This window comes from Stegostoma tigrinum, chromosome 10, assembly GCF_030684315.1.
Source record: "Stegostoma tigrinum isolate sSteTig4 chromosome 10, sSteTig4.hap1, whole genome shotgun sequence".
NCBI classification, from domain to species: domain Eukaryota; kingdom Metazoa; phylum Chordata; class Chondrichthyes; order Orectolobiformes; family Stegostomatidae; genus Stegostoma; species Stegostoma tigrinum.
The window spans coordinates 25995194-26007935 of NC_081363.1; the positions used below are offsets into that span (position 1 = coordinate 25995194).

General features: G+C 40.8%; 1 protein-coding gene across 1 annotated transcript in view; it reads right to left on the minus strand.

Annotated features, from left to right (window-relative positions):
• Positions 1 to 607: 607 nt before the first annotated feature.
• Positions 608 to 12742, minus strand: part of si:ch1073-416d2.4 (coiled-coil domain-containing protein 42 homolog) — a 43146-nt gene continuing 31011 nt past the window's right edge. The window contains exons 7-9 of the mRNA XM_059649058.1: positions 10486 to 10596; positions 7263 to 7379; positions 608 to 4219 (exon numbers count right to left, since the gene is read on the minus strand). Coding sequence (XP_059505041.1) covers positions 4013 to 4219; positions 7263 to 7379; positions 10486 to 10596 — 435 coding nt within the window. The 3' untranslated portion in view covers positions 608 to 4012. The remainder of the gene's footprint in view (positions 4220 to 7262; positions 7380 to 10485; positions 10597 to 12742) is intronic.

Genomic DNA, 12742 nt, shown 5'->3' on the forward strand with positions numbered 1-12742 from the left:
GATTTTAGGAATTGGAACCTCTCCCCTACCTCAACAAAGTAACAAAAGGAACCTTTCAACTGAAGTATCAATGCCCTTACATGAAACTAATTCAGTGGTGTCAGATTCTCAAGACAAAATCCTCAACACAGGGATTACAGTGGACCTTAATGATCCATACTATTTGGGAAAGGACTTGTAACAGGTGATGAGACAGCCATTCTCTTTACATGCTGTTAAAAACACAAGAAGCTGTCTTCAACAGAGAGTGCCATCAGAAGTCCATTGAAACGGCTGTAAGTCCTCTAAGCAGCCAAGGTAAAAAACAGCAATGCTTTGAAAGAGGAAGAAGAATTTCTTCCTGTTTAAGTTTACCTAAGGAGAAAAAAAATAAATTTAAAAGTAGAACTAGGAAATAAATATGCTGGTTATACTGGATAATAGGAACTGCAGATGCTGGAGAATCTGAGATAACAAAGTGTAGGGCTGGATGAACACAGCAGGCCAAGCAGCATCTTAGGAGCACAAAAGCTGACATTTCAGGCCTACACTGATGAAGGGTCTAGGCCCAAAACTTCAGCCCTTCTGCTGTTAAGATGCTGCTTGGCCTGCTGTGTTCATCCAGCTCTACATTTTGTTATCTTGGTCATACTGGATTTCTGTTTTCAGGTATACAAGGTAAGTCAGACCAGTTTCCATCTTTTCCAAATTTTACTCCTGGAAATTTGACTACTGTACAAGAAGCCTTGCAACTTACAAAGATGTCCACAACAAAAGCATTAACTCATCTAAGCCATTTCGGAAGACACTGAAGAAGTACTAAATTATAATTATTGTTTAACCTTCACCTGTATCCGTATTTGTATATGTGAGATAATTAAGTGAATCATTACATTTTAAATATCTTTGGCAATTTGTGCAATAACAAATAACCTCGTTAATTTTAAAACTCAGCTTATTGTTTGAATTATTGAGTTAGGACAATAATTTTGAGTGTAAAAACAACACACTATATGCTAACATATTAAACATATGCAGGAAGAAGAAAAATGCATTACAAATTCTGTCTATGACAGTATGGAATCTGAGTTTGTGCACAGCTTGGCTCACTAGACTATTTATATTTTTGTTTACAGAGTTTGATCATTTCCACAAGACATTCTATTTTGCTACAATGCCAAGAGATATACACAGACCCATTAAATGTGGGCAAGCAACATACTTATTGCAGACTGTCAACATACTCTGCATCTTCACAGATTTAAGAGTGTGTTGAAGCTGTAATATATGGGAGCTACTGGACGCCAGTGTAATCTATGGTGACCATGCCTGTAGCAAGTGTTGGCTGCTCGAGGAAGGGCATGGATAGGATGAATAGACAAGGCTTTTTCCCTGGGATGGGAGAGTCCAAAACTAGAGGGCATAGTTTTGAGGTGAGGGGGGAAAGATTTAAAAGGGACCTGAGGGGCAACTTTTTCATGGTGGTGAGTATATGGAATGAGCTGCCAGAGGATGTGGTGGAGGCTGGTACAATAACAACATTTAAAAGGCATCTGGATGGTAAATGAATAGGAAGGGTTTAGAGGGATGTCGGTCAAATGCTGGCAAATGGGACAAGATTTATTTAGGATATCTGATCAGCAGTCTGTTTGCTGTCTGTTGTTGGTTTCTATGTGGTACAGCTCTATGACTCTAATCCACCTAGCCTGCACATCCCTGGACAATACACAACAATTTAGCATGGCTGATCTATCCTATACATCTTTGGACAGTGGGAGGAAAATGGAGCACCCACAGGACACCTACAGAGAGACAGGGAGAATGTGCAAACTCCACATAGATGTCACCCAACGCTGAGATTGAAACCCAGGTCCCTGGCATCATTAGGCAGCAGTGTTAAGCACTGTAACACCATACCATCCAAGGTGGTGCTGCACATTACTGTTGATAGTGGCTTCCTAAAGTCTGAAAAGTGGTCCACATTGTCCAAGGCCTTACCGTGGAGTTTGATAAATGGGCTTTTACATGGCACATGAATGGAGGTGGAGTGGGGGACACTGCATGGATCGGTACAAACAGGCTAGGGGAATGGATGTTTGTCTTAAAAAAGTTTTGTGTAAGGTTCATGTTCTCAAAAGCCTCACACTCCCATTAAGGACAGTGGGTAGGGTCCCAGAGCTGGATGGCCAAAGCAGCTAGCAAGCGAGAGACAGGCACTTCAAAACAGAGACCAAATGTCGAAAAGTTTAAATAAAGGCTTTTTACAGCCAGGCTACTACTGTGACGGTGAGGCTAGGGAAGGGAGGCCACCCCAAGGGTGGCCTATGGCTGCTGCGGCATAATGCAGGAAGGGCCTTGAAGCCTGCCCGAGGTGCCGTCCATGGTGGGTTTGCTTTATTTCACACCTGCCTGTCTGAGTTCCCGATTTCAGCCAGGGCCGAAATTAAGCCTTTAGAACACAGGCCACAGATTAGCCATGATCTCATCAAATGAGGCTAAGCAGCCTATTCCTCTTCCTAACTGCGGGTATATTGAATTATTGGTTTGAGATTAGCAGTTATTGAGTGCCAAGCTTCTAATGTTAGGTTTAGAGTCACTACAAATTTGACTAGTTTGTCTATTGGAACAGAAATGTGCACATGCACAATTGGTAGAGCACCAGATGTATTTTTAATATATTATTAGTGTTCATTTTCTCATGAGGTAAAGTCTGTAAAAGTTTATATACTGTTTACAAAGCTTATATGAATGTCTCAGCACTTTTTAAACTTGGCTACATATAAAATTGAGTCGTGTTTTACTCAAACCAAAGGACTTTGTGCCATGGGATCCATCAACATTCCCTGTGTACGTCCCAACTGTCCATGTACTATACCACCACAAAACTAAATACTCAGAATTGTTACTTCAGAATCATACATAGAAAATCAGATTTAGTTTTTACAGCACTGCTTAAAATAAGATGGTAAAGCAGTGAAAAATTAAGGGAAATCAGATTGGAGCCTGCTGCACTCTTGCGGCAGTACAGTGGGAAACCCTTCAACTGAGGTCACTTGTACTTTACCCAGCTGCTGCACTTAGATAAGTGGGGCGGTTCATCCTGGGAACACAGTCCAATTCCCTCTACTTCTTTCACACAACAATTGACACTGCTATTATGCCTTTAAATAAAAAATATCATTTGATATTTCACTTTGACGATACAAAGGTGGGTCACGTTGTGGTCAGTGCGGAGGGCTGTTCTAGGTTACAAAGGGCCATTGATAGAATGTAGAGCTGGGCTGAGAAGTGACAGATGGAGTTTAACCCTGAAAAGTGTGAGGTGATTCATTTTGGAAGGACAAACTTGAAAGCAGAATACAGGGTTAACGGAAAGATTCTTGGCGACGTGGAGGAGCAGAGGGATCTTGGGGTTCATGTTCACAGTTCCCTGAGAGCTGCCACCCAGGTGGATAGAGTTGTTAAGAAGGTGTATGGTGTGTTAGCTTTCATTAAAAGAGGGATTGAGTTCAAGAGCCGTGAAGTTATGCTCCAGCTATACAAAAGCCTGGTTCGGCCACATCTGGAATACTATGTCCTGTTCTAGTCACCTCATTACAGAAAAAATGAGGAAGCGTTTGAAAAGGTGCAGAGGAGATTTACCAGGATGTTGCCTGGAGTGGAGGGAAGGTCTTATGAAGAAAGGTTGAGAGAGCTAGGGCTTTTCTCTTTAGAACGATGAAGGATGAGAGGTGACTTGACAGGTGTACAAAATGATCAGAGGTATAGATAGAGTAGACAGCCAGTGACATTTTCCTCAGGTGGAGGTACCTATTACGAGGGGACATAATTTTAAAGCGAAAGGAGGTAGATATCAGGGCTACGTCAGGTAGCATAAGGTAGCAGTGGAGGATAGACAGACCTTAGGTTTAGGGTAAAAGTTCAGCACAACATTGTGGGCCGAAGGGCCTGTACTGTGCTGTACTGTTCTATGTTCTAAGCTGTATTTAGGCAAAATAATAAATTTTCTCTTTGAAGATGTCAAAGTGACTCATCAAGACTTGGTGTTTATTGGTTTTCGTCTGTTCTTCTGGTTAGTTATGATTTTGCTGGAATTTGCAAACGAGACCTTTATCTGTGGCTTCTGCTGGTTAGTTTCCCCTGATTTGGCCGGAATTTGGTCAGACGTGCCAATGAAAACAGATGCAGAGTCGGTCTGTGCTGCTACTTGCGCCACATCTTTCTTTTCCATGATGAACTCCTATTGACAAGAGAAAGAGAAATGAGTTTTAGCAAGCAAGCTTCCAAATCCTAACATTTTTACAGTTCATTATTTCATACAAAAACACAGTCCTTTCTTCCATGAACCTAACAATAGATATCCCAATATTTACTCTGGTGCCTGCATGGAGCTCCCTGCACTGCAGGGTTCTTCTTTAAATGCTTTACGTTGTTTAGATGCAGTATTTCTGACACTGTGAAAGATTTAAGCAAGATTAGTCATAACTTCTACTCAGGAATGTGTTAACTATACACTTTACAAACACCCATTTATAAGGCTCTTGGAAAGATTCTTATTGTGTTCAAAAACAATTGATAGAAACAGATCAAGAGATTGGGGAAAAATAAACTTCCCAGCCAATTGTTAAACGATATACGTCAATGACTCCAGATGCCACAGTACCACAAACTGCATTTAAATAGCACTCTAAAATGGCTCCATGACTCTCGTTGGACTGTTACCAAACTGGGCCACAAAAGCATTCCAAAAATTTGCTCAGAGATAGTTAGCTTTAAAGAAAATCTTCAAAGGAGAAGGGAAAGGAAACAAAGCAAAAGGAACTGAATGGAATAAATTACAAACCACCCCTGGACACACTGAAGGATGGAACAGCTTAAGGACTGAATGGATTACTCCTGTTTCTTCTTTTCCAAAAGATTTAGGGAGCAAATTCCAGAACTCCGTGCCTCGACTTTTGCAATCACACACCCTGTGGCTGAGTGATGAAAATCAGGGATGAGCAAAGGTCAGATTTAGAGGGAGATTACAAAGCTAATGACTGCCAAGGAAAATGGGAAAACACAGAGAAAGAAAACAGGAACAAGTTGTATTTATATGCATTTTTTATGAGTTGCATGGATTTATCTGGGTAATGTTCTAAATCCAATCATCCTTAATGTTTTGTCAGTGACCTCCCATTCAATTCAAGGTAGGATGTGACTAATAGCTGCTAATTTCATAGCATTTAGTCCAATTCACAACATCTCAGATACTGAAGCACCTCAAGTCCGCATAAAACAGGATCCGGACAACATCTAAGCTTTGACAAGTTTCAAGAAAGCCATCTAAGCACCAGGGAAAGATCATCTCCAACAAGAAAATCAAACCATCACTCCTTTGCTTCCAATACATTGCTGCTAAATCTTCCACGATCAACATTCTGCGAGTTCTACTGACTAGAAATTTAATTGGATCATTCACTTTAAACACTCTGGCTATAACAGCAGATGAGAGGCTGGGAACTTTGCGAGTAGCTCACCTTCTAACTTTAGTATTTGTCCATAGCATTTGTTACTCATCCTTGATTGCCTTTGAGAAAGTGTGCACAGATGGAAGTTCCGACTATGTACTGCAGCTCAATGACTGAGGTTGGGGCGGCCTTACTTCTAGACACGGAAATGATACAGATTAAATAGTTTCCCCCTTATCCTGTAGAGAAGCTCCACTCCCAGCGCGAGGTTTCATGGATATGGGATAAAGTGTTGCAGTGGGAAAGATGGAGAAGTGTGTTTAGGCAGTAGAAGGCCTTGCTTGACACCAGTTTGCACATCCACTGGGTCTGTGGTGGATCTGTTGCTGAGGATCCCAGCTTGCATCTTGTTAGGCAGTGACAGGATAATGTTGATGAGTTCATACAGATAGTAGATTTGGAAAGGATACTCCATTGTCCCTCCTGGTTAATAGAGTTGAAGGTCTTGTGAGGTTGAAGAAGACATTGTACAATGGTTGCTGCTAGTCTCTAGGTATTTCTTGGACTTTTCTCGCTAGGGAGATCAGGTCTACTATGGCCTCTTGCTGGATGGAATCTGCATTATGACTTTGTAAGGAGCTTGTCAGCTACCAGGAAGAAGCAACTGAGGAAAGTTTTTGTAATGGTCCTCCTGGTGGCAGACATCAGGAAGACCCCTGTGTACTTACCACCATTGGTTTTATCTCCTTAAAATGGTCATTATTACAATGTCTCAGAGATCTGCTGGCCACTCCCCTCTTTCTGAACAAAGGAGATGAGATCATGTAACTCATGCCAAGAGTACTTGCCCATCATTTTTCAGTATTCTAGCAAGTTTTCTATCTGCCCCAGCTGCCCTGTTGTTTCTCAGCTGTTGTTTGGTCATTTAGTACTTAGGTCAGGCTAGAATTGTGTTGATGTGGCAGCAGATACCATGCTGTGAGTTGTGGTGCTTCCAGTTAAGGATCGCTTGCGTTTACAATTTAGTAGCTCCTGGATCTCCTAGTTGTTCTTGTCACACCAGTGTTAAAATTATCGAGAAGAATAATTAGAGTTTTCTCATAAGTGTTTTTTACGATGGATTAAAGGGCTAACTAGACACCATGGACATTCTGTGGATCCTGTTGGTAAGGCAGCAACCACATAGGTTTTTTTTGCCGAGTCCTTGAGTCCATCACCACTGAATTTTGGCAGCACCGTTTCTGCTGCCACTCCTGGCTAAATAGTAGACATGATTAGGCAATGGCTGGTCCAGTAGTCATCAGCTCCTGTTACGGCATGAGTGATGCAGACACCCTCACAGTTGCTTTTTGCATGATAGCATAATCAAGCAGCTGCCAATGTTTGGAGTCAGAATGTTTCCATCAGGTCCTGTATTTGTCTCTCTGATGAAATAAGGTGTTTATGATGACCAGTTATGTTCTAGGCATTCCCTCAGGATGAAATCTTTGCTGGTATTTGCCTTCTCGATGAGCGTAACAATATTAGAACTGAAGTGTTGTCAAACTGGGAGCCAGTTTTAGCCAGCAAGCACAAGGGTGATAAGTAAAGATGACTTAAAATGAATCTTTACTGGATTTGGGTTGAGCTAAAGTTTACAGAGAATGAAGGCAGGAGGTTAACCAGAAGAGCCTGCGAACAGCAGAGACAAGAGACAACAAAGGCACCGATGTTTCAAAATCAGTTGAGCATAAATACTGCTGGAATCAGGCAGAGTCAAACATTCTGACAATGTTATGGAGATGGAAGTAATTATACTTTTACTTTACATGGCAGCAAAATTAGCATTCTGACCTTCACCATGTCCAGCTTTGTTAAAATGTCAATTTCTTCAAATATTCCATAATGCCTCATGTAGCATTGATCTGCCAGATTATTAATAGCCAATAAGAGGGCACCAAACCCTTCACTCTATGAAGAGAGAGAATAAAAAATGAGTTAACAGGTTGACAATGGCATTAAATTACCCATCTGTTACAAAAAGGCTCAGCATTCCAGATCTCAACCCATCTTTCTGATCATATCTACCTTATATCCACCGGAATACTGGCAGACCCCCATTTGGACAGTCTAAGCATAGATGCCCTTTTTTAGTTTGACATCTTGAAGCTATGGGTGGAATTTACAGCTTTAGTGGGATAAATCGTCCGTTACTCATCCAGCTCATTTTTTTAAAAAATTAACTTCAATGGAAAGAAAAACAGAGCAAGATCCACAACAGATGACCCATCTATTACAGTCCATTTCATCCCATCACTAACATTCAGTTACACCTCTAATTTAGAATGCTACTGTGGACAAAATCAACTCAATCAAGATATGTTTGATATACAAAGACATTATTTTTGTTCAATGCTATTTTTCCCTATCTCATTGAATCATTGACAATGCTCTTTTCCTTCAATTATTTGGACAGTGCAAAGATTTCTGCTCCACAAAGCTCTCCATAACCATAGCGGCTGGCAGAAGGAGCATTTAAGTGCTTCAGAGATAATGGGAACTGCAGATGCTGGAGAATTCCTAGATAATAAAATGTGAGGCTGGATGAACACAGCAGGCCAAGCAGCATCTCAGGAGCACAAAAGCTGACGTTTCGGGCCTAGACCCTTCATCAGAGCCCTTCATCAGTGCTTCAGAGTGTGTTTGCTGAAAAATTACAGGCTTCCCTAATCAGCAGAAAGCAAGCATCTAGGAAACAAACTTAATCACAAGTAATTTATATATTCAAACATGTCAAGGCTAACATTCAAACCTCCATCTCCAGTATGACACTCCAGCAGTGTTCAGGAACGCAGACACCATTACAATTAAATGCACCCTTTTCATACACAAAACTGTCAAATCCTAGGGCACTACCATCTATCAAACAGATTAATGATTAATTGAAATGATGAATTTGTAGAACTGCTAATCAAATATCCAATTATCGAAACATAAAATTAATCAAATGCAGTTTGATTCCTTGAAAAATTACCATGGATTGAGAAAAACTGAAAACAAGCAAACCAGCTACAATACAAGTAAGTACAATGGATGCTGAAAATCTAAAAAAGAAGATAGGATGTGCTGGAAATATGCAGAAGTTCAGCCAGCATCTGCCAAGACAGAAACACATTTAAGACATTGAAGTGAACATGACTGAGCGGACAATTGCTTTTTTAAAGTTAGAACCCTCATTGATTTTTCATTATTTTTAGTTTTATTCTTTTATCCATTTAGAATTGTGAGCTGGAAGTGACTTACAGACTTTGGAACAGTTTGTCATTAAAGGGAACAAACAGACCAAAGAAGAGACAACACAGCGTGGAGCTGGAGGAACCACAGCAGGCCAGGCAGCATCAGAGCTGCAGGAAAGTTGGTGTTTTGGGTTGGGATTCTTCTTCAGAAATGGGGAATGGAGAAGGGAGCTCAGAAATAAATAGAGAGAGGAGGGGTGGAGCTGGGCAAGGTAGGTGGGATGGTGATAGGTGAGTGCAGGCAGGCAGTGGTGGGGATTGGTCAGTGAGGTGGGAGGAGTGAATAGGTAGGAGAGTAGATGGACAGGTTGTGTCAGGTCAAGGAGGCAAAGGTGAGAGGGAGGGTTGGTCATGGGATGAGGCCGGGGGTGGGGAGATTTTGAAACTGGTAAAGTCCACATTTAGGCCATTGGGCCGTAAGCTTCCAAAGCGGAATGCGAGGTGCTGCACCTCCAGTTTCCAGGTGGCGTCACTGTGACACTGGTGGAAGCCCAGGATGGGCATGTTGTCCAGGGAGTGGGAGGGGGCAATGAAACGGTTCGCAACCAGAAGGTGTTGTCATTTGTAGTGAACAGAGCGAAAGTGCTCTACAAAGCAGTTTCGGAGCCTCCGTTTGGTCTCACCAATGTAGAGCAGGTCACATCAGGAGCAGTGTACGCAGTAAACCACATAGACATGTGCAGGTGAACCTCTGTCAGATGTGAAAAGTTTGCTTGTTTGTTTGTAAGGTCAGGCCTTTGTTGGCTGATATTGATTAAACAAATTCTAACAGACACAGTGACCTTGGGAAGAGCATTACATTGAAACAAATAGCAGAAGTTGGCTATTAACAAGGTCAATAACTGGGAATTGGTTCTGGCAAATCTGGAAGAAATTCAGCATTCATGCAGGTGGCAATTGTTCAATGGCAGTTGAAGCCTTCGGAAGAGTTGATCAGTCTATCAGTGCAGCACTGGAATTTAAACTTTTTTTAAAAATTGTGTTTTCTGTGAGATGGATTTTGGTTGCAGCAGAAACTGCATAAAGATTTGAAAGCTCCTCTATAATTAGCTACACCAGCATCCAAAAGCCTGAAGTATAAAGAAATGAATTAGAAGTACTGCTGCATTTGGCTGGGCAAGGCAGAAGGTGACAATAATCAATATTTCAGAAAAGCAAACAAGGAGCCAACAGTTATGCCAAGACTCGGGATTGGCAATGAAGTCAAGTACAGGTGAAGGTAGGAGGCAGGCCAGGTTGTGAGGCCGGGATAAAGCATGAAAAGGGAAGCAGGAGCTTTAGGAATGGTGTATCTTTTGCTGGGTTCAGAGGGGCCAAAGAAGATGTTTCACAGTTAAAGCTGCTGGGCTCCCCAATTGGTATGGAGCCTATACAATGCAAGTTAAAATCCCAGAGGACATATGAAGAGGGCACAAACTGTCCGCACAACACCTTCCCCACCCCAATAAAAGTTCAGATAAATAAGGGTCAGGTGGCTGGGCAGAAGGAGGGCACTTTCATATGTGGTATGCCCCCAACTCTCACCAACATCAAAGTCTAACCCTCTATATTTCCTAGAAAATAATCTTCCTCTTGGTATAAAGTGCTGCATGCTCCATTCATAATTCTAAACCACAGGAGATTCATAAACTGCTTTCAAAAATCAAGCTATTTTTACTTCTTTTGTAAATGATTAAAATGTCCCATTTTAGTCGGTAAGTAAAATTCCTCATGGCACTAAATACTGAATTTTTCTTTGCCACTGCCGCTTTAATAATTATTTTGATCACCTTATGATTTACCTTATGAACAAAATTGCCACGTTGTAGATTTATTTTCATTTCTATCCGTTTATTCCTCTCCTTTACTTCATCGCATTCCATTTGACGGACTGACAGTTGACTATTAATCATCTATGTAAAAACAAATTTTTTGATGTTAAGCCATTCCAAAGGGAAGTTATCAATTAATGCTGGTTCACCATGCTAAAAGAAGCAAATGGTCTCTGCATTATAATAGAATTGAATGTTGATTAGCTAATATTTTTCAAGCTGCCAGTCAGAATATCAGTAGAAATAAGTAAAAAATATCCAGAGTGTAAATCTTCTGTCACTGGTCATTTAATTATTCCTTCATGAAGTAAGGTGTCGACTCCCTAATACTATTATGTGTTCCATAAATGGAGTCTACTGTTTACGTAGCCATATATTGTATCCATCACAGGATCAGTCATTTGGTCTGCAGATCTACATTGGTGTTTTGCTCCAAATTGGGCCCTCCCAACCATCATCTAATTTCACCAACATATCCTTCCATTTCTTCCCACTTTTGTGTATTGTCCATAAACACATCTGTAGTATTAAATAGTAAAAATATGCAAATGTTCCTTCAGGTTACAAATTCCCTGGGTAAATAAGTTTCCTCTGTATTCCCCATCGGATGTGTTAATGACTTCCATATATTTATGGGGTTTAATTCAGCATAAGTAGTGTGTGTATTGACTCCACGTCTCCCCTCACAGATCCTGTCATGGTCATAAAGACGTATCATCAGGATAGCTGATGGTTTCCAGAGAAAACAGCCGTAGCCTGTTCAATCTTTCACGATAGGTCTCACTTCTCAGTTTAAATAGATGTTAGACCAATCTGTTTTACACATTCTCTTTTATTATATGGAGACGAGGAGCTCAATTCAGGGTTGGAAACCTGACAACCAAATAAATTCCAAGACCCTTTCTGGGGATATAATCTTCAAATGGAAGTTAAATTGGTGGAGACTTCAGTGTATAATTAGTGATGCTGACTGTTGTACCAGTGGGGGTTAGATGGAAGCACTGTCTGCAGAGCAGGAGTGACACAGGCGGACGAAAGCCACAATGAGGCTTGTCACTGCCTGACAAAGGCCAGCAGCCAGCACAATGGAAAGCCAACAACCAAATGACTAACTGAAATGTATTATGCCTAATCTGGAGCAAGATCTTCTCAGCCCAAGTACTTGTCCCATTTAAAAACTCCTTAATTACTCCCTGCAATGAACCAGTCAGCTTTACAAATTGAAAGTCTCCTTCTTGCTCTCTCTCGGCTGTTAACAAGCTCCTCAAGGAGCTTTGCAGGCCGTCAATTGGAGGCAAGCAGTTTTCAGATTCATCTCATCTGTCAAGGTCTCACATTGGAAATCTCAGTATACCATGAAGCTTCTGGACAGTAATTCGCTGCCCAGAAATGGAAACCGTTAGCGACTGACTTAGCAACAGGATCCTCCACCTCAAATCAATCTCTGTAGCTTGCACAACTCGTTTAAAATATATATTTTGAGAGTTGAATACTCTGTTTGCAGTCAAAAAATTTGATGCGCAAAATGTAATACTGCTCCTGTTGTGGGCCCCACAGGTAATTGAAAATCCCAATCAGTTACTGTCTAGTGTTACATCAATATTATGTATTGGAGCAGTAAGTTAATATACTGCAAGCAAGAGATGAGAAATAAATAAACAGGATAATCATACTGCTGTTAGCTGGAAACCGCATCAGTAAAGCATCTTAATTCAATCAAAAGTTATACAGTGCATTGATTAGAAGCAAAGTGCTTCAATAAATGGAGACGTAGTACACTTAAAAACAGTATAAGATGCACAAATAAAAGCACAATACTGTGGATACTATAAATCTGACACAAAACATAAAAATTCTGGAAACACTCAGCAGTTTTGAAAGCATCTGTGGAAACAAAAACTTCATGTAACTAAATCGAGCTGAGGGAGGAATGTTAATTCAGATACAAAAATAAATCTATCCTTGGAGTACTGACTTAAGAAAGGATATTGGCTGAGTTCTTGAATTAAGATGTGGTACTTCAATGAAATACTGTATGAGTTGAATTTTCTGAAGGGTCTGCCTCAATTACTTGCTCAAGTCTTGAAGTGTGCCTTGAATCCACAGATTCAGTCAGGTTGCCAGATAATTATCTGAGCCTCATTGCTATGTCCCAAAAGAAATCAATTTGAAAACTCCCTTGCATAAAATTATGTTAGTCTGGTGTTTATTTATCACTTCACATTCA